Source organism: Schistocerca nitens, chromosome 3 (assembly GCF_023898315.1).
Source record: "Schistocerca nitens isolate TAMUIC-IGC-003100 chromosome 3, iqSchNite1.1, whole genome shotgun sequence".
Classification (NCBI taxonomy): domain Eukaryota; kingdom Metazoa; phylum Arthropoda; class Insecta; order Orthoptera; family Acrididae; genus Schistocerca; species Schistocerca nitens.
The window spans coordinates 681,514,532-681,534,689 of NC_064616.1; the positions used below are offsets into that span (position 1 = coordinate 681,514,532).

A 20,158-nucleotide genomic window follows, 5' to 3' on the forward strand; every position below is an offset into this window, starting at 1 on the left:
TATAACAAATGAGACAAAGGAACATGAGTGAAGAGAGAGACAATGTCAAAACTTACTAAAATATCATAACCATAAACAACAAAAATCATGTTTTTGACAATATGATGTAATTGGATAGATAAAAAATCTACTCACCAAGTATCGGCAGAACATGCACATAAAAGAAAGTCACACTTATGCAAGCTTTTGGAGCCAGTGGCTCATTTTTCCAGCAGAACGGGAAAGAAGAGGGGTGAAGGAAAAGGGTTAGATTTAGGAAAAGTCACCCAGAACCTCATGTCAGGGGGGACTTACCAAACGGGATGAAAAGCAAAGACTGATTGTTCGTGACTGCTCTGCATGAGATTTGAAAACCTGGTGAGAACCAAGGACATGTAGCATTAATTACCACCTGCGGACTTCTGAGGAAAGTGCTGCAACATGTCCTTGGTTCTCGCCACCCACACCTTGTCAAAATTTATGTTAATTTCTGGGTCTCAGCATGTCTTCACAGTAAGTACTCCTTTCTTCACTCTGTTTTAGTTTTCTACAGCTATCATTTTCTGACCCGTCTATTTTTTTTTTTTGCTGTTCCCCTCCCATCACTGATACATACAATACACTCAGCATTTCACTCTTATTAACTTAGGCACGGTGTTTTAGCAGTAATCTCTTCTTGCATATCACCCTGTCGTCCACCTTTAAGCTCTCAAGTTTTCAAATCTCATGCGGTGCAGTCCCCAACAATCAGTCTTTCCTTCTCATCCCATCCAATAATTCTCCAATGACCTGTGGTTGTCTATTCAGTTACATCATACAATCATAAAAAATGTTAACCTCTATGGAGAGGAAATGTATCATTTCTTGCAGAGGTTGGATGAACTCCACAGCAGTGGAGAGAGACTGCAATCTGCATTGTCATTTTTGGTGAGGTTTCAAAATCATAATATTGTTCCAAAGTTGTGCATCGTATTAATTCCAATCACATCGAGCAACATGCTGGTTTAGCTGTTGTTTATGTAAGGATCGATTACACTTGTTGACAGATGGATTTTGTTTCCAAGGAATGTTTCAGCTAGAACTGGCTGGATGTTACTTCCTCATCACAGTCTGATAGGGAAATTCATTCTGTAACTGCCTGGCATATGGCAAAGTCTGAATGTTTCCATGGCTAAGAGTCTAGTACTATACCTCAACATTCTGGGGCCAATCTCACAAAGAAAGCTTTTGATGCTGCAGCTTCATCTGTGATAGGGAAAGGTTTAAATTTTGCACCACTGCCCAAGTGTTTACCAACCGAATTTAAAAATTCTGCTGAACAGGCTGTTTTCGAGCTACCTCCTGATGCTGCAGAGGAGTTTAGGAGGGAAGCATGTCATGTGTTGATTGAGGCATGTCAACTCAATAGTAGTATAACAGCAGCTTAGATGGCTGCTTTACATTCACTTAGAGCGGACCTGGATATTGCTATTTTACTTGGGGACAAGAGCAATGCTGCAGTTGAACTGTATGAGTGAGGTTATTTTCAAAAGAGGCAATGTTTACTATCTGAGCTGATTCAACATACTGCAGGATCGGTGCTGAGAGAAAGACTAACAACCTCCAGATGAAAAGTTCCTTGCCTCAGGAGAGTTATGCCCCCCCCCCAGATTATATTACATCCTGAAGATCCACAAGGAAGGGATTCCTCTTAGGTTGATTGTGAGTAACATTGATGCTATGACATACCATATAGAAAAACACCTTGCTACTCTGTAGCACCCACTAGCTGGGTGGTGTGAGCATCATATTAAGAACTTGGCAGATTTCTTATGTCAATTAGAGGGAATGTGTTTGAATGACTCTGATCTCTTACTAAGTTTTTGTGCACATTCTCTCTCTCTCTCTCTCTCTCTCTCTCTCTCTCTCTCTCTCTCTCTCCACTCGTGTTCCTCTGTCTGATTCGTTACAGTTAACTGAGGTTAGGTTTGATGTTCATTAATGAATTTATTTTGATATGTGTTGATTTCCATTTACTTTATATTAAATGAACAGTGCTATGAACTGACAGACGAGGTTGCAAAGGGAAGCCTGTTGACACCTATTACTGCCAATTTGTTTGTGGAAGACCTCAAGGAAAGTGCATTGGAGTCAGTGGTATTCAATTTGTTTGAGGGAGACTTCAAGGAAAGTGCCTTGGAGTCAGTGGTATTCAAACCTGTATGTTTTTTCAAATATGTAGACAATACTTTCGCTGTGTGGCCTCACAGTTGTGAGAATTTACATGACTGTTTAGGACATCTGAATTCAATCTACCCGAACATTCGTTTCACAATGGATGTGGGAAAGGATAGCTGCCTTCCCTTCATTGATGTGTTCATCAGGGGGAAGGGTAATGGTACATCAGGACCACTAAGTTGTATTTACAGCCTGATAGTTCTCACCATCTGGCTCACATTGAACGCGTACTTTGAACCTTGGTTCACGGGGGCCATTCATTTCAGACCCTGAGAGTTAAGTCACCTTTAGCAAGAATGGTTTTAGCAAAAGAGAGATCAGACATGCATTGTACTATCAACCAATAACATGCCGGATGAGGATGATAATACGGAGGTGGCACTGAAATCTACAGCCTATTTGCCTTACACAGGAAGCATTTCCAACAGGACTAGTAACATTTTGTGGAAATATGATATGAAATGTATTCAACCACCAACCAAGATTAGGGTGCTTTTAGGATCCATAAAGGATTATCTTAGTTTGCTTAAGGCAGGTGTCTATAGTATTTTTTGCAGTTGGGGGCTATCATACATTGATCAGACCATCAGAACTTGGATGACTGGTATGCTGGGCGTATGTGTCAAACACGATTACAACAGTCAAGAAGTTCTGCTATTGCAGAACATTGCCTTGGCACTGGTCATCCTGTGTAATATAACAAAGAGATTCTGGCATACACTTCCAGCTATTGGGATAGTGTTATTAAGCAAGCAGGTGAAATTAAATAATGAAGTTACCTTAGAACTAGAGATGAAGGTTTGTACTTAAATTCTGCATGGTATCCCTTGTCGAAAAACAGAAGCACTGAGTTAATGCTACCTCACCAGTTGATTATTAATTTTCACTATTGATAACTTTTTACCTCGGTCTTCTTTGGTTGTGTGATGGTGCTAGTGTTTACTGTGTGTGTGTGTGTGTGTGTGTGTGTGTGTGTGTGTGTGTGTGAGTGAGAGAGAGAGAGAGAGAGAGAGAGAGAGAGAGAGAGAGAGAGAGAGATTCCTTGCTGCAATTGTCTTTAAATTAAATGACAGAGTGTGCACCTGTCAAAACATCGGTGGTTGTTGAAGACAACACCTGGGTGAATTTCCCAAAAGTTATCTGAACACTATATACTCCCAGAGAAACTCAGCTTTCACAAGATTAAAATGCTTAATGCATTTCCTGAAGCAGTCAACAGATTAAAATGCTTAACGCATTTCCTGAAGCAGTCAATATGTAAAGAACAAAACAAAAATACACTAAAATCATGTAAATGCAGAGGGCACCAAAATTGTATTCCTTTATGATGACCTTATGATAATTACACCTTTACTGTAGTTTCTGTACTCAACAGCATATTAATGGAAAATAAATCTGATGGGGAGTCTAAATTTCACAAAGATTGGGTGTACTCTGATTTTAACACCCGGTTTCTGAGCAGTAGAAACTATATAGAAGCTGGCATACAATGTGTGCTTTCACATAATTTTAGAAACATTTCAGTGCACATTTTCATTTCAAACTGTTAAATACAATGAAACTTCCTGGCAGATTAAAACTGGGTGCCAGACCGAGACTGGAACTCGGGACCTTTGCCTTTCGCGGGCAAGTGCTCTACCAACTGAGCTACCGAAGCACGACTCACGCCCGGTACTCACAGCTTTACTTCTGCCAATACCTCGTCTCCTACTTTCCAAACTTTACAGAAGCTCTCCTGCGAACCTTGCAGAACCAGCACTCCTGAAAGAAAGGATATTGCGGAGACATGGCTTAGCCACAGCCTGGGGGATGTTTCATTCTTGTTACATACAATGCTTGAGGTGTGCATAAATAATGCAACATACTAATTATAAGTGAATAAATAGTACAGTACCTGTAAGTTATAGTCTTTCATCATTTTAACAAGAGAGTTTTTCAGACCAGGTATTTCCATCCCAGTTTTAATTCTCTGTACCAGTTTTCTTGGATCAATGTAAGTTCCAATTTTCTGTAGGAGGAATGTAATGAATTCTGAAATAAAACCTCTTTGTTACTACTAGCATGTAAATTACATTAACCATGTGCTTTACAATATCATACTATACCATAATTACACCACTTTTAACAAATTTATACAGAATGTATACAAATATGGACGAGCCTGTGAACCATATTCAAAAGCTTAAATAAAATTCTTAGCAGCAGTCAAAGAAGTAATAATGTGGTGTATGAATATCATTCATCCCCCTCATTCTGTTTGTGAATAATGTTTTAAGAATAACTGCTAGTACAGCTCCATATCAGTACATATTTCTCAATTTTTAGTAGTTGTGTTGATTAAGTGATGAATACTGGCAGATAGTGAAATGGTTCTTGATTCCTAATGAAAATGGAGAATGAGGAACTGGACAAGGCACAGTGTTGTACACACCATAATGTATTGTGTGTGCAAAAGGTTGGTTGGTTGGTTTGGGGCATAAAGAGACCAAACTATAGGGTCATCAGTCCCTTTTTCCTGACGCAAGCAAGGCTCAAGGTACAGAAACACTCAAAGTACACTTGAGAAAGCAAAAGGGTGGAAAGGAAAGAGGAACCTCACCTAAAAAGAAAATGAATGGAACAAACAAAAAACAAGGAAAACATAAACCACATGGAAAAGTAGAAGAAGGTATTAAAACCATAGAGCAGATGGTCTGGGCTGGCTGATCACAAGAATAAAAGAGGATGAGCCAGCTACTGCAACACATGTAGGGAAAAGACGACCACCAATAAAAACAAATGCAAAGAAAGTGTGACAGAGTTAAACTGGAGTGTGGGTGTTGGCTTCAGAGAGAAGGCTAAAGAAGGCTAAATGCCCACCCTTAGACTGTATGATAAAAACCCCCCTCATGAATAAAACGTAAAACTAAATCTGCTGTTGAGGCATTGTCGCCCAACACCAAAGGTAGGATGCAGGGAAGGTTAAAAGTCTGCTGCAGAAGGGGGGGGGGGGGGGCTAAAAGTGGGCAGTCCAGCAAGATGTGGACAACAGTCAAATGTGAGCCACAGCGACACGGAGGTGGGTGCTCGTGACAGAGGAGGTAGCCATGTGTTAGCCACGTATGGCCAATGCAGAGCCAGCAGAGAACCACAGAGTCCCTGCAAGAGGCCTGCATGGAGGACTTCCACATATTCATAGTCTCCTTAATGGCATGCTGTTTGTTATGCGTACTGAGATTATGCCATGCCATCTCCCAAAACCGAAAAAACCTTGCAGCGTATGAATGATCACAGGTCAGTTACGGGGATGCTGATCTCCAGGAGCAGTTTCTGTGTAGTCTGTTTGGCCAGCCTGTCAGCAAGTTCATTTCCCGGGATTAAGACGTGGCCTGCAGTCCACATAAACATCACAGAACGTCTGGACCATTCCACGGCATAGATGGACCCCTGGATGGTCGCTACCAAAGGATGGCAGGGGTAGCACTGCTTGATAGCTTGTAGGCTGCTCAAGGAGTCAGTACAGAGAAGAAACAACTTGCCAGAGCATGAGCGGATGCGCTCAAGAGCACGAGAAATGGGCCTCCAATGCGGGAGATGAACCGCTGTGAGTGGGAAAAGGAGACAGTAATTCGGATGCTCAGGAGATCTATAAAAGTGTGCAATGTAACTGGTGAGCAGTTGTGCATGCCTAACCTTCAATGGAGGGACTCCGGCCTCCACCAGGATGCTGGTCACCGGACTCATCCTATAAGCTCTTGTTGGCAGTTGAACGCCACAGTGGTGCACTGGGTCAAGTAAACCAAATGCTGAGGGTGCCACTGAACCATATACCAGGTCGTTTGAGGGTGCAAAATACTGGGAAATAATTCTCCGACACGGAGGCTCAAGCACAGCGCTCAGCAATTGCGTTTCCATCGGTATATAACACGCCATTGAATTTAATGTCAGTGACACCTGTTGGGGTCTGGTACCCACAAACACATCTAATCTTTCTCCAGACTTGGAAAGGTGATGTATGGCACCCAATGCTTAAGACATACCTCTCCCAACATTCCTGCTTCCAACTTTTTATAATCTGGCGAACGCGAGCACCAAGCAATTTAAAAGCTATTACGTGCTCTATGGAAGTGTGCCACTTATGTCGCTGTAGAGCTCGCTGATGCTCTTTAATGGCCTCAGCAATTTCCGGTGACCAACAAGGTACTGACTTTCGCCGGGGGCATCCTAAAGAACAAAGTATCATGTTTTCTGCCGCAGAAACAATTGCTCTAGTGACCTGCTCAACTACCACATCTATGGTACCATGTGGGGGAGATTCAATGGTGACAGCAAAGATGAAAGCTTCCCAGTCTGCCTTGTTTAAGGCCCATCTTGGTAAACGTCTGGTGGAAAGGCACTGGGGGAGTGACAGGGAGATGGAGAAGTGGTCACTACCACACAAGTCATTGTGGGCTCTCCAGTGGACAGATGGGAGAAGTCCTGGGCTGCAGTGAGATAAATCAATGGCCGAGTAAGTACCATGAGCCACACTGAAATGTGTGGGGGCACCAGTATTTAAGAGGCACAGGTGGAGTTGAGACAGTAAATTTTTGACAACTCTATCTTGGCCAGTAAGCATGATGCTACCCCACAAGGGGTTATGGGCGTTAAAATCTCTCAAAAGTAGGAAAGGTTTAGGGAGTTGATGAATCAGTGCAGCCAATGCATTTAGCGGTACTGCACCATCTGGAGGAAGATATACATTGCAAACAGTTATTTCCTGTGTCATCCTTATGCTGACAGCCACAGTTTCAAGAGGGGTTTGAAGGGGCACATGTTCACTGCATACTGAGTTCAGGGCATAGACACAAACTCCACCTGACACACTATTATAGTTGATGTGGTTCTTGTAATATCCCCTGTAGCTGTGGAAGGTAGGGGTCCGATTTGCCGGGAACCAGTTTTCCTGGAGGGCAATGCAGAAATCAGGTGTAAAGCTTAACAGTTGCCGTAGCTCAGTCAGGTGGTGGAAAAAACCGCAGTAATTCCACTGGAGAATGACCTTATTGTGAGGCTGGGAAGGCATGAAGCACACAAGGAGGCAGGTTATGCCTCAGTGTCACCTGCTGCCACTGATAGAGTATTTGTATCCATTCCTATTGTGGATGAGGCATCAGTGAGATCCAAGGCCTCAGAGGAAAGTTGAGTTCTCCACCTCATCTGCAGATGCAGAATTGGTAGGGAGTGGTGGTGTTGGGGCCACCTGAGGGTCTTGTTTCTTAGTCTTTTTCTTGGTTTGCTCACCCTCTCACTTCTCTTTATGGGCTTGCTGGGAGGACTTCTCTGAAGTAGCTTCAGACACGGAGGAAGAGCAGGACGCTCTTCATCCAGCAGCTTTTGGCTCCTTTAGCCAATGGCAAGTGTCCGCTGTGGCATTAGTGGAGACCTTGGAAGAGAGGGTCCCAATGGACCCCTTCCGCACGAGAGGAGCCAGAGGAGGCTGTTGCTTCTCTGGCTGAGGGGAGGGGACCAATGTCCCCTGTGTTTGTGCGGGGGCCTTGCTTCCGAAGAAGGTACTTTGAGAGCAACAGAAGGAGACTTTTCCGTACCACCAAGGGGGCGGATGTATTCCGGAGGTCCCACTGTTTGCGGCACGGAGCGTGGTACGACTGGTACTTGTGACAGCGATGGTAACATAGCTGCAGCATATGTGGACATTAACCGAACGGTGTGTAATCTTTCAAATTTACGTTTAGCCTCTTGGTAAGTCAACCAGTTCAGGGTCTTGTACTCCACGATTTTCCACTCCTTTTGGAGTACTGTGCAGTCTGGTGAGCAGGGGGAGTGCTGCTCTCCACAGATGATACAAGTGGGAGGAGGTACACATGGAGTATCTGGATGCAGTGGACGTCCGCAGTCTCTACAGGTGGCACTGGAAGTGCAGTGGGAAGACATGTGCCCAAATTTCCAGCACTTAAAGCACCACATAGGGGGAGGGATGTATGGTTTAACGTCACAGCAGTAAACCATCACCTTGAACTTTTCAGGCAATGAATTATCCTCAGAGGCAAAGATGAAGGCACCAGCAGCAACCCTGTTGTCTTTGGGTCCCCTGTAAACGTGCCAGATGAAATGAACACCCCGCCATTCTAGATTGGCGTGGAGCTCATTGTCAGACTGCAAGAGGAGGTCACAATGGAAAATAATCCCTTGGACCATGTTGAGGCTTTTATGGGGAGTGACGGAAACAGGAATATCTTCCAGCCAGTCACAAGCAAGTAACACCTGGGATTGGGCTGGGGATGCTGTCTGAATCAAGACTGCACCGCTTCTCATCTTGGACAGTGCTGTCACTTCTCCCAACTTATCCTCAAGATATTCAACAAAAAACTGAGGCTTCATAGGTAGAAAGGAGTCCCTGTCCATTCTGCTACAGACTAAATACCGAGGCGAATATGGCTCTCTTCTTTCTGTAGCTCTACATTCCTCCCATGGTGTAGCAAGGGAGGGAAACGATTTAGTGTCATATCTGTCAGCATTGTACTCGATCTTGACCTCCTCAGAGACTGCTGGTGCCGCACGGTCACCAGCAAGAGATGACAGTCCGCTTCATTGTGGGTCATCCACCCTGATGCCACCCACTCCGATCAGGGGCTCTCTCCACAGGTGCCACCCAGCCACAGCGAAGGCCACCTGACATGATGGCCATTGCTGGGAGTCCTGATGCCCCAGGAAGACAGGCATCTACTCCTTGGCATACATGGGGAGTTTACAGCTCAGGCATCAGCAGTGCCATCCCTGTGTTGTCAAGGGGCTACCACCAAATGGGTACATGATGGCCCCACCACAACGGACTGGCTACAGTGCTGGATATTGCGCGCAGAGAAATCCAATATTGTCATGGGGGCAAAAGAAGACAGGAGACAAGGAAAAGTGCCCTCATCCAAATAGTTGAATTGTAGGTGGAGATGCAAAGCCATGACAAGAGGTTCAGGAGATCGAATCTAAGGCCACTATGGAAACTCATGCACCATGTTAGGTGTCCTTCCCCATATGGCCAGCACTTCTGTAGAATTTGGAAAGTGGTAGGTCAGACCAAAAAATGGGACCTGAACTTACAGGGCCTAAAAGTGTGAGACTCCTTTTAGTCACCTCTTACGACATGCAGGGCTAACTCGGGCCTATTCTAACCCCTGGACCCATTGGGGGCGGGGGGGGGGGGGGGGGCAGAGGATGATGGGAGCCTGTTGGCATGAGTAAATTGATTCAGTAGAGGAAGAGCTATCACAAGGTGCACTGATAGCACACTTAGATGTACTGGAAGGGGATGATTTCGATAAGAGTTACTCCTAGAGGACTCTAAGCTAGGGCAGTCCATCAATTTAGCCACATTCAAACAATGAAAAATCCAGGATGCAACGTAACAATATTATCAAAAGGATAGTTGCTACTCACCATATAGCACAGATGATGAGTCACAGATAGGCACAACAAAAACACTATCACAAAATAAACCTTTGGCCAACAAGGCCTTTGTCAAAAATAAACACACACACAAACACACACAAATGCAACTCTCTCACACACATGACCACAGTGTCTGCCAGCTGAAGCCAGTCTGCCTGTGTGCGTGTGCATGTGTGTGTGTGTGTGTGTGTGTGTGTGTGACAGTCTTTCTGTTGTGCTTATCTGTGCCTCAGCATCTCTGCTATGTCGTTAGTAGCAACAGTTCTTTTCATAATATAATTTAGCCACATTGAAGGAGAAAGCATTCCATTTACAGGGAAGTGATATGGAGAAAATGGAATATTATTTAGAAGAATAAGCAGAATTGCTTATCCCTCCCAGACTATTGCCAGCATCTCTGATAACACAGGATAGGACTTCCACTGAAAATGAACTTTTGTTGTATAAGAAACAATATCGAGTTCCGCATCACCTTCAATCAGGAATGGGAGAGTTTACAACTCAGCAGCTCTGTGATGAGTTTATAAAATAAATTACCAGCCCTTGCGAGGCATCTATGGTAACTGTACCCAAGAAAAGCACACATGGAAATAAGGCATGTCAGTGCACAGTCACAGGTCTAGTGCCAAATTTTAAGGAAATTTTGTATAACCTAAGGCAATACCAATATTTCACAACTACTATCTGCGAAGCAGGTACCATCAGTTGAAAGTAGGATCAAAGGATCGACCAAGACCACATTTATGATTCAATTCAGCCATTACCAATACCATCAAATTTCACTCGAGTTTAATAAATGTGCCAGTAACTTTCCAGTACATGTTACAGGGGGTGCATGAAACCCAGGCAGTGCATGGTGTACTTTGATCATAGTATTGTGTTTTTCAAGGATAGCAATGAACAAGTAGTGTGGTTACAGAAAGTGTTTAGTCAGCTATGAGCACCACAGATAACACTGAATTTGGGAAAATGTCATTCTGATCTCTGGAAAGTTTGCGATTTAGACCATATTATCAGTCAAGATAGTGTACAAACAGATCTTGGCTCTTACTAGCTGTGCAGGAATTTCCTAATACTAATACAGTAAATGAGCTGCAGTCCATTTTAACTTGTGCTGAAATTTACAGAAATAGCAAGACATCTCACGCAACCCTTAGAGAAGGAGTATGTTCCATTGCACAATGGGTAGCACAGAAACTTTTGTGGAGTTGAAAGATGACCATTCATCCTTTCTCTGATTTCTGGATTAGTGGTAGTAGTTTACACTGTCATGCCATGGTAGCATCCACATCTTAGGGTGTGTGTTAAGGATTCAAACCCGTAATGGATTGCCCAGCATCAAAATGGCTTATGGGACTGAAGGTGGTTACTACAAGAAGACAGAAGGAGTGGCCATGGTGAGTCCCCTTTCACCAGTTGTCAACAATTTGAACATGGAACATTTTGAGGTGGAAGTCATGGAATTAACCCAATGGAAATTTACCTTATTTTTGTGCTGGCAATGCCTTTATCATATAGCCCCATGGAAGAGACCAGCTGAATGGCTTCCTCATACATCTCATTTCTATACACCAGAACATCAATTTTACCATGAAAGTTGAAGTGGATACAGTGCTCCCCTTTCTCAATGTCCTAGTAAAAATAAGAGTGGACACAGTACATACCATAAGGAGACACACACTGACCTATACACACATGCAACCCTCAAATCAATAGAACATAGGGCTCACACTCCCTCCGGTAATGACAATCTCAATGAAGAAATTGAAAATTTTAGGATTGTGTTCTGGAAGAATAGCTACACAGAGTGGGAAATTTGAAGGGCCCTACATCCTACACCAGCCATTCAACCAACAGAAATAGAAGACCAACCTTATTTTGTGGTGGATTGTTTGGAAAGATGGGAAAAATTCTCCACAACACCAAGAGCAGATGGTCTTCCACCCACCAGCTAAAACATGGGCACTGCTTGGTAATGTCATGGACTAACTTGGGCACTGGATTTCTGGGGCCTATCAGATACCCCGCCAATATGGCATGACACATAGGTCATACAGAGCGAACTGTCAAAGATTGTTGTCAAGAACACCAATGGCACACCAGACTGCAACAGCCTAACATGTCAATAGTCACAGAATATTGCCTATAGGAATTACACAGAATGGATTATGACCACATTAAGGTTCTGACATAGATGTCTAACTTCTGGGACTGTGTCATTAAAGAATCTACCAAAATTTGAGTAAGGGAACAGCTAATCATGATAGGGACTATATCCTTAGTAAGGCCTGTGAATGTGCAGTTAATCAGATTAAGAAGAGGAAGGAGATATGCCACAATGAACTGACTTTGGGGGCAGTCAGGGCCACAGCAGAGAGGCTGTTAGCATGTGTCCTTGGGCATGAAGAAGAGGAAAGAGCAACATGTCAGTGGGTAGAAGAGGAGGGGAAATGCTGCGAGTGTCACCACACCTGGCTGCAGACTGCAGACAGAGTAGCAGGTCGGAGGGTGGGAGGGAAGAACATTCACTTGTGAACTGTATCATCATGAATTATGCCAGGAGAAGCTGTAGAATCACATTGCACACTTGTAGTATGATTGGAATCTCCATTGAACATTTTATCAAGTGTATATTTATAAACACTATCTGCTTTATGGTAGATATCCCCACAAAGAAGACAATGCTGTGAACACGTCAGTCGGTATATAATGTGAGGTACATCATATAAGAGTCTGCCCTTAACTTTCTTCTTCTTCTATGGCTCCACAGTTAATTGTGAACCTTGGCCTCTTCAAATTAATAAAAGGAGTTTTGTTAATAGTTAGGTTAGGGTGAATGCTCGAAAGTGGATGTATGGGAAAGATTTTGCAGTAGGACAGATCGCAATGATAGGCTCCTTGATACAAGGCTGGTGATTTTGTAATTCAGTACAAGTTGACTAGATGCTGCAAATTATTGGTGGACAACAGAGGAAAGTTTGGATATTTCAGAAGATACACATTTAATTTATTTTAAAGAGCTCATAAGTAAGTTGTAATAATGATGGTGATGCAAATTTACAGTGATTCCAGAGGCTATTACCTGGTTTTTCAAGAGAATACTGGATCAAATCTTCCCATAGTTCATTGTCATTGTGTTCTTTACAGAAATTAATTGCACGATCTATATCATTCAGCTGTTGCATAATTATGTTAAGAGCCTGTTTAGGTCTTCCAATTCGTCCTTGAAAACAAATAAGAATTGACAGTGTTTAAAACCTTAACATGAGAATAACAAAAAATAAATTATTTGCAGAATAATAAGTTCAAAATGAATGATTTATTCACACAAAAGAGTGAAGCCAAAAATGTCTTATACTAGCACCATCAAGTATATGCTCAGATTGTCATCTGACAGTGTACCTTCATCCTCCCTTTTACATCACATTTTGCTTCACAAAGCACAATCTAATAATAGTTTATTATACAGATATAATTAAATATTTACCTAGGATGAAAACGAGCTCTGGATAGAAGGACCTTTCTTCACAAACCTGAAGAGATTCCACAATAGGGTACTGGTCACTACGTCGAAGGAAAGGAAGAAGTTTCTCTCTAGCAAAATCTGCATATAATCTGACAAGCAAGCCATGGTACTTCCGACTTACTTCTTTTGTATCTCTTTTATCGAGAGCATCTAAATACTGAAAACACAATAATTTATTATTGATATTTGAACAACTCTTTACACAAGATAAAACTATTCTCATCTCCAAATCAATGTTGCTACAATGATAGTTTTATTGTTCTTTGAAATATGGAAAATCACCATAACTGGTACAATTTATTATAATGAAGTCCAATTTCCACATGCCCAAAGTTAAAATCAGACTGCAATTTAGAAGCACTGTTGCACGGGTAATGGAAGAGCAATTCTTGTATTCCTTTGTGAATTAGTTTCTCAAAATTCTGAACGCTGTCCACATTATAAATACTGTCCTCCTTGTACTCTCACACATAGGAACAATTTTTCCCCTTTAAAACATCTACATACCACACTCTTCTTGATGAAACAGATGTGAACAAATTACACAACCCTTTCTACACTGATCAGCCAGAACATTACCACAACCTACCAAACAGCCAGGACACCAACCTTTGGCATGGAAAACAGCAGCGACGCATCATTGCGTGGAAGCCACTACCTGGCTTGGCTTAGCAGGTTGCTAGTGGGAGTTGGCACACATTTGCACAAACAAGTCACCTAATTCCCCCAAATTCCAGGGATGGGGTGATGAGCTCTGATGTCCATTCAGTCACATCCCAGATGTGTTCAACTGGGTTTAGATCTGGTGAGTAGGGGAGCCAGCACATCAACTGGAACTCGCGACTGTGTTCCTCAGACCACTCCATCACTCTCCTGTCCTTGTGACATTGTGCATTACCATGTCGAAAAATGCCACTGTCGTCGGGAAACATGATCATGCTGAAGGGATGTATGTGGCCTTCAACCAGTGTACGATACTCCTTGGTCATCATAGTGCCTTGCACGAGCTCCACTGGAGCTACGGATGACCATGTGAATGTTCCCCAGAGCATAATGGAGCCTCCACCAGCTCATCTCCGTCCTGCAGTACATGAGTCAAGGAGCTGTTCCCCTAGAAGATGATGGATTTGCACCCTCCCATCAGCATGATGAAGAAGGTATTGGGATTCATCAGACCATGCAATGCTCTGCCACTGCACCAACATCCAGTGCTGATAGTCATGTGCCCATTTCAGTCATAGCTGTTGATGTCGTGGTGTTAACATTGGCACATGCATGGGTTGTCAGCTGTGGAGGCACAACGTTAGGAGTGTTCAGTGTACTGTGAGTTCAGACACACTTGTACTCTGTCCAGCATTAAAGTCTGATGTTAGTTCTGCTACAGTTTGCTGCCTGTCCTGTTTTACCAGTCTGCCCAGCCTAAGGTGTCCGACATCAGTAATGAAGGGTAGCCACCAATATCACTCAGTCTGGACATAGTTTCACCTTGGTTTTGCCACGTGTCGAAGACACTCACCACAGTACTCCTCAAACACCTGACAAGTTGTGCCATTTCCCAAATGCTCATGCCTAGCCTCAGGGCCATCAAAATCTGCCCTTGGTCAAAGTCAGAGAGATTGTGTGCCTTCACCATTCTTCACATGGACAGTATGCTCACTGATAAGACAGGCATCGTGCCTGTGTCTGACTACCACTCATTCTTTGCCAGGTAACACTGCTACTGCCTGGACAGATTTATATCAATAATAGGTCAGTGGTCATAATGTTCTGGCTGATCTGCATAAATTTGCTATATGCTGACTTTATACAGATGTGTTGCGACATATCATCCCTAGGCACATCACAGGGATTTTTGGGGATGACAGAGCTCATTTTCAGCATCCACTGATAGACAGGCTTTGTTCAACCTGGAGTTAACAGGTTGGTCTTTCTGTAATCTGTTTAAAGTGGTTTGTGGTCAGAATCTATTAGACTGGCTTCCCAAAGAAGACATGTTTTCCAGCATTGGTCAGAAATAAACTTGTGAAAAGTCCTCTCAGGAAAAATCACTTTCCACAGGAGTGCTTCTAAGGCAGCAGGAAATTAGCAATGGAATGCCTGCATTCTGCTACTGAGGTTAACTAGCTGAAACACCTGAATGTAAAAACAGTTTCATGGAGCTGCTTGGAGCTGGTGACGTGGAATTGGTCAACACCCCTCCTGGCAGTATGCGACACATCGTGAGACCTGTGGGGTGAAGGTACAGTAATTTTTTGAGAGAGTCAGAATTGAGAGATCTTTGTTGATTGATAAAGCTATTATGACAGTATAAAAAGCTTAAATGAGTTCACATGTGCATTCCCATGTGGGAGCATGGAATTCTGATTGTCATTTCCAGTTTTATAGACCAGTATTCTAGTCTGGTGCATTTGCACATAATTGGTTGGAAAAATGTTTTGTACAAAAAATTCGACCATTTAGCTAGCTGGAAGTGGTGGTTATTGAAAGAGACAGACTTGGCCATGTTTAACTAAAGGCCAGTACATTAAATTTCTTACAGTGGAAACTTATAAGCGTGGTGTTTGCTTGGGACTTTTGATTTATTGGATTTGAGCTGTTATATGGTTTTGTCTTTGTGAAGTTTATCATCAAAAGTTGTTAGGAACCAGCTGGAGGTAGTGCACTGACTGTTAGCTGTGCACACTTTCCAGTCCAATGGTCAGGTCTCTTGCTGAATGCAGGGCAGCACATTAATAATAGGCTTCGCAGCACTGACCAGTTTACCCCCACCTCGCATGTCAAAGCAAGGATTCTGTAAGTGTGGTACTGCAGAGTATAGATCCAGGTCTCAATAAATGTTTCCTAATTTATCTTTAGATTAGATTAGATTTACTTTCATTCCAATTGATGCATAGTGAGGAGGTCCTCCAGGATGTAGAACATGTCGGATGAAATACTGTATGTACATTGTTTCACATGCCAGGAGCAAGTGGTTTCCAGTTGCAGTTGCAAGATTTCTTGCAATGGCTCTGAAGCTCTGAGAACGAAATAGTCCATGACTAACGTAACCAGCTAAATCATTTATTTATAATTGCAGTCAACAGCAATAATCCACACCCTGAGGTATTTCTGCAGTTACATTCATTTCTGATAATGACTCTTCATCTATAATGACACATTGAACTATACATGTCGACAATTCTCAGTCTATAGAAGTCTGGTCAGGCATCATATAAATATATATTTTGTTTATGAAACTAAAGGCTTTCAAAATCCATTTCAACACCACTGTCCATATACTTCTAAATTTTGTTAATGAAGTCACAGAGACAGGTTTCCTATGACAACTGTTTCAACCACTTAGGCCCAGGAAAAGTCATTACATCTTTAATCCAGCTGTGAATCAAAATTCTACACCAAACTAGTGTCTGCTATTCAAGTTAGATACCCTGCATATTGATCATCTTAAAAATGGAAGTGACTTGTAACTTATTTCAGTCATGTGAGATGCACTGTATTTCTAATAACCTAGCATTAAAAAAGTTATAAAAGAGAACTGTTCCCCTGCTTATCTAATAAAGAACAAGAAATTCACTGGATTTGTTGAAACTTAAGAGGGATTAAAACAGTTGCCCCACGGGGGCACAAACGCGAAACCTTGCCTTTCACAAGACAGTGCTTTTACTGACAGTTATCCAAGCAGTAATTGCAACCTACCCTCATGGGATCACTTCCACTAGTACATCTCACCTACATCCAAACTTCAAAAAGTTTTCCTGCATAGCTTGTGGGCCTAACACTCCTGGAAGAAAAGATATTGTAAATAAATGGCTGAGCCACAGTCTTTGAGACTTATTTTGCATTGGAATGTGTGCTCTTTGAAACTGCCTGGCAGACTAAAATTGTGTGCTGGGATGGGGCTCAAACATAATGCCTTGCCTTTCATTGGGGAATGTACTAATTCACTGAGCAATCCACGCACAACTCATGACCAGCCCCTAACTGCTTCTCTTCCACCAGTAACTGTCTCCTAACTTCAAAACTTTACGGAACCTCTTCTGCAGAATAAATGTTTTATGGATGCACTGCTTTAGTTTAAACAACGGGAAGACAGAGATTTCAAAACAAGATCTTAAACTGCAAAACATTTCCACAAGTGTTGGACATGCTGACCATAGTCTATTGTGTATGAATTGCAGATTAAAACTGAAGAAAAGTGGAAAATTAACGAGACTGAGTTTAGGTGAATTGAAACAGACAGAGATTGCAAAGAGTTGCAAAGGAAGAATTAGGCAACAACTGGCAGAAGCATACGAAAGAAATACAAGGTAGGACAAATGGATAACTCTGAGAAATGAAATAGTAAACACAGCAGTGGAACAACTAGGCAAAAAGACAATTCCTAATAGAAAACCTTAGATCACACAAGAGATTTTATGTTTCATTGATGGAGGTAAAATAATCCATCATTCAGATCCCTGGACTGGGAAAATATACAAATGAAGTAGACAAAAAGGAATAGAAATGTCTACAAAAAAAGATGCCACCTACAGGAAAACTAAGTTCACTTCCATAGCTCAGTGGTCACTGTAGATGGCTGCCATGTGGAGGGTCTGGTTTCGACTTGTAGTACTGCTATGGATTTTCCCTTGGTGGGAGGACTGGTACGGGGTGCAGTGAGCCTCATGATGCCAACTGAGGAGCTACCTGACTGAATATTAGTGGCTCCACAGTCTGGAAAGTCTGCAAAACGGCCAGGAGAGCAGTGTGCTACCGTATTTACTCGAATCTAAGCCGCACTTTTTTTTCCGGTTTTTGTAATCCAAAAAACCACCTGCGGCTTAGAATCGAGTGCAAAGCAAGCGGGAGTTCTGAAAAATGTTGGTAGGTGCCGCCACAACTAACTTCTGCCGCCGAATATATGTAGCGCCACACAGGCATGCTTTGTAGGCACAAAGATAAATACTGGCACCAAAATCTCTGCGTCAGTAAATAAATTTAAAAAAAAAAGTGGAAGACGAGCCTTTTTCCTCCGCCCAGAGTTTCGACCACTGCATTTTGGTACATTATCCAACGAAGTAAATACAAATTCTGTATTGTTGATCTTCGAATGTAGCAGCATTTCAATGTACTACGAAAATCCGACTGGCAAGACTGTTTGGGATGTTTGTCAATATGGCCAACTCTACGTTCTGAATTTTTTCCTACCTGTGAGAAGAGATGGTTGCTAATAGGAGCTTTTATGAATTGTGAATCACATGTAGTATTCTCTTTGCCATAAGATTAATACGAATATAAACATTTTGCCATGTATTGTTTCGTGTTTGCTACTATCTCATTTAAATCCTGTCTGCCTAATAAACTACGCACAAAAGCAAGCCACGCTGCCAGCGGCGACAGGCCGTAAACACGCACTATCAGAATGCGACAAACAATGCATGACAGTGCAGTAATGCATTTTCAGCTTGGAGTGACGTAAACACCTATAACAAAGAGAACTGCACTTATCAGATCAAAGAAAAATAAGCAATCAATTCAAACCAGATGAAGCACGTGAAAAAGGAAGGATATCCGTATAAATACAGACGGAGCGCGTGACGCGTAGCAATGGCTACCTGGTAAACCGTAACTGCTAAGCTTACGACTCGAACCAAACTACTGCAGCTGTATCATCATTCATTCGAACTAAATTGTGTCTCATATTACAACTAGACGAACTTTGTTTCGATTTGGAGGTGCGACCTAAAACTTTTCTCTCCCCTTGGATTTCGAGTCTCATTTTTCAGGTGCGGCTTAGATTCGAGTAAATACGGTAATCACATGTCCCTCTATACTGCATCCATATGAGACGCAAGGCAGAGGACGACATGGTGGCTGGCAGACATCCCTTGACCTTAATGACCTGGACGAGGAGCTCATCTTTTATAGGAAGATTAAACACACATTTACAGGAAAGAGAAGCGTCTGTATGAATATCAAGAGCTCAGATGGAAAGTCAGTACCAGGCAAAGAAAGGAAGGTTGTAAGTTGGAAGGCACATACAGAAATGCCATACAATGTAGTTGAACTCCAAGAGAGTATTATGAGAAGGAAGAGGAAGTAGATGATGATGAGATGGAAAATGTGATACAGTGGGGAGGAATTTGACCTGTGTGGAAAGTGTAATTGTAGTAGATAATGTTTCCTTAGAATTATTATGATCTTTGAGAGGACCAACTACGAAAAAACTATTCCACTTTGTACGCAAGATATATGAGACAGGCCTGTAGAATAAGACCAAGGATGGTGGGTTCAAGTGGATGGAGGTTGCAATAGTCATGCAAAGAAGATGAGAACTGGACAACTGGTATGAAGAACTGATTCAAACAGACCTCAGACTGAACACCACAACAGCAACAACATTTTAGTACAAGAAATATCAGTTTGTGGACACTACAAAATTGGAGAACTGAACAAAATGCTGTCATATCAAAGTGGAGATAAAAATCAGATGCCCATCAGTGATACATTATGCTACTAAAAACAAGCAACACTATCCAATGGAACTAAAAAGAGGTTAAGTGGAAACGGATTTTAAAAAATTAGGAATATCGGTAACATGGGAGCTTGCAGCTAGAGACCTCATTGGCTGATACTGCAGGGAGAGAGTTTCACTCCATGCCCACCGCACCCAGTCATCAAAGTACATAGTTAATAGCTTACCACAAAATCCTAATTCCTTCAGAAATCTCTGGGTTCGTACAACAGCTGTTTTGTTGTCTTCAACTATGAGGGATGGATATGAGCTTAAACATCACAGTTCTCTCCTTATGTTGGCCAAGATGGCACACATGATGAGAACATGAGTCAAAGACAGAGGGGACAACAATCATACCAAGGTGGGTGCTCTTGTAATACTGATAGACATATTAATGGATCAACTGGTACGATTACACTTATGTGGCATGGTATGGAGTAATATATCTGCCAGTGGTAGGTCATGTGGATAAACAACGCTGGGAGATTTAAGGACAGCTATGGGTCACCTCAGCA

At 42.4% G+C, this 20,158-nt stretch overlaps 1 protein-coding gene across 2 annotated transcripts in view; it reads right to left on the reverse strand.

Moving 5' to 3' along the window:
• Positions 1-20,158, reverse strand: part of LOC126248640 (vacuolar protein sorting-associated protein 41 homolog) — a 164,273-nt gene that overhangs the window by 17,021 nt on the left and 127,094 nt on the right. For both annotated transcript variants that reach the window (XM_049949824.1, XM_049949823.1), the window contains exons 13-15: positions 13,109-13,304; positions 12,704-12,844; positions 4,091-4,227 (exon numbers count right to left, since the gene is read on the reverse strand). In XM_049949824.1, coding sequence (XP_049805781.1) covers positions 4,091-4,227; positions 12,704-12,844; positions 13,109-13,304 — 474 coding nt within the window. The remainder of the gene's footprint in view (positions 1-4,090; positions 4,228-12,703; positions 12,845-13,108; positions 13,305-20,158) is intronic.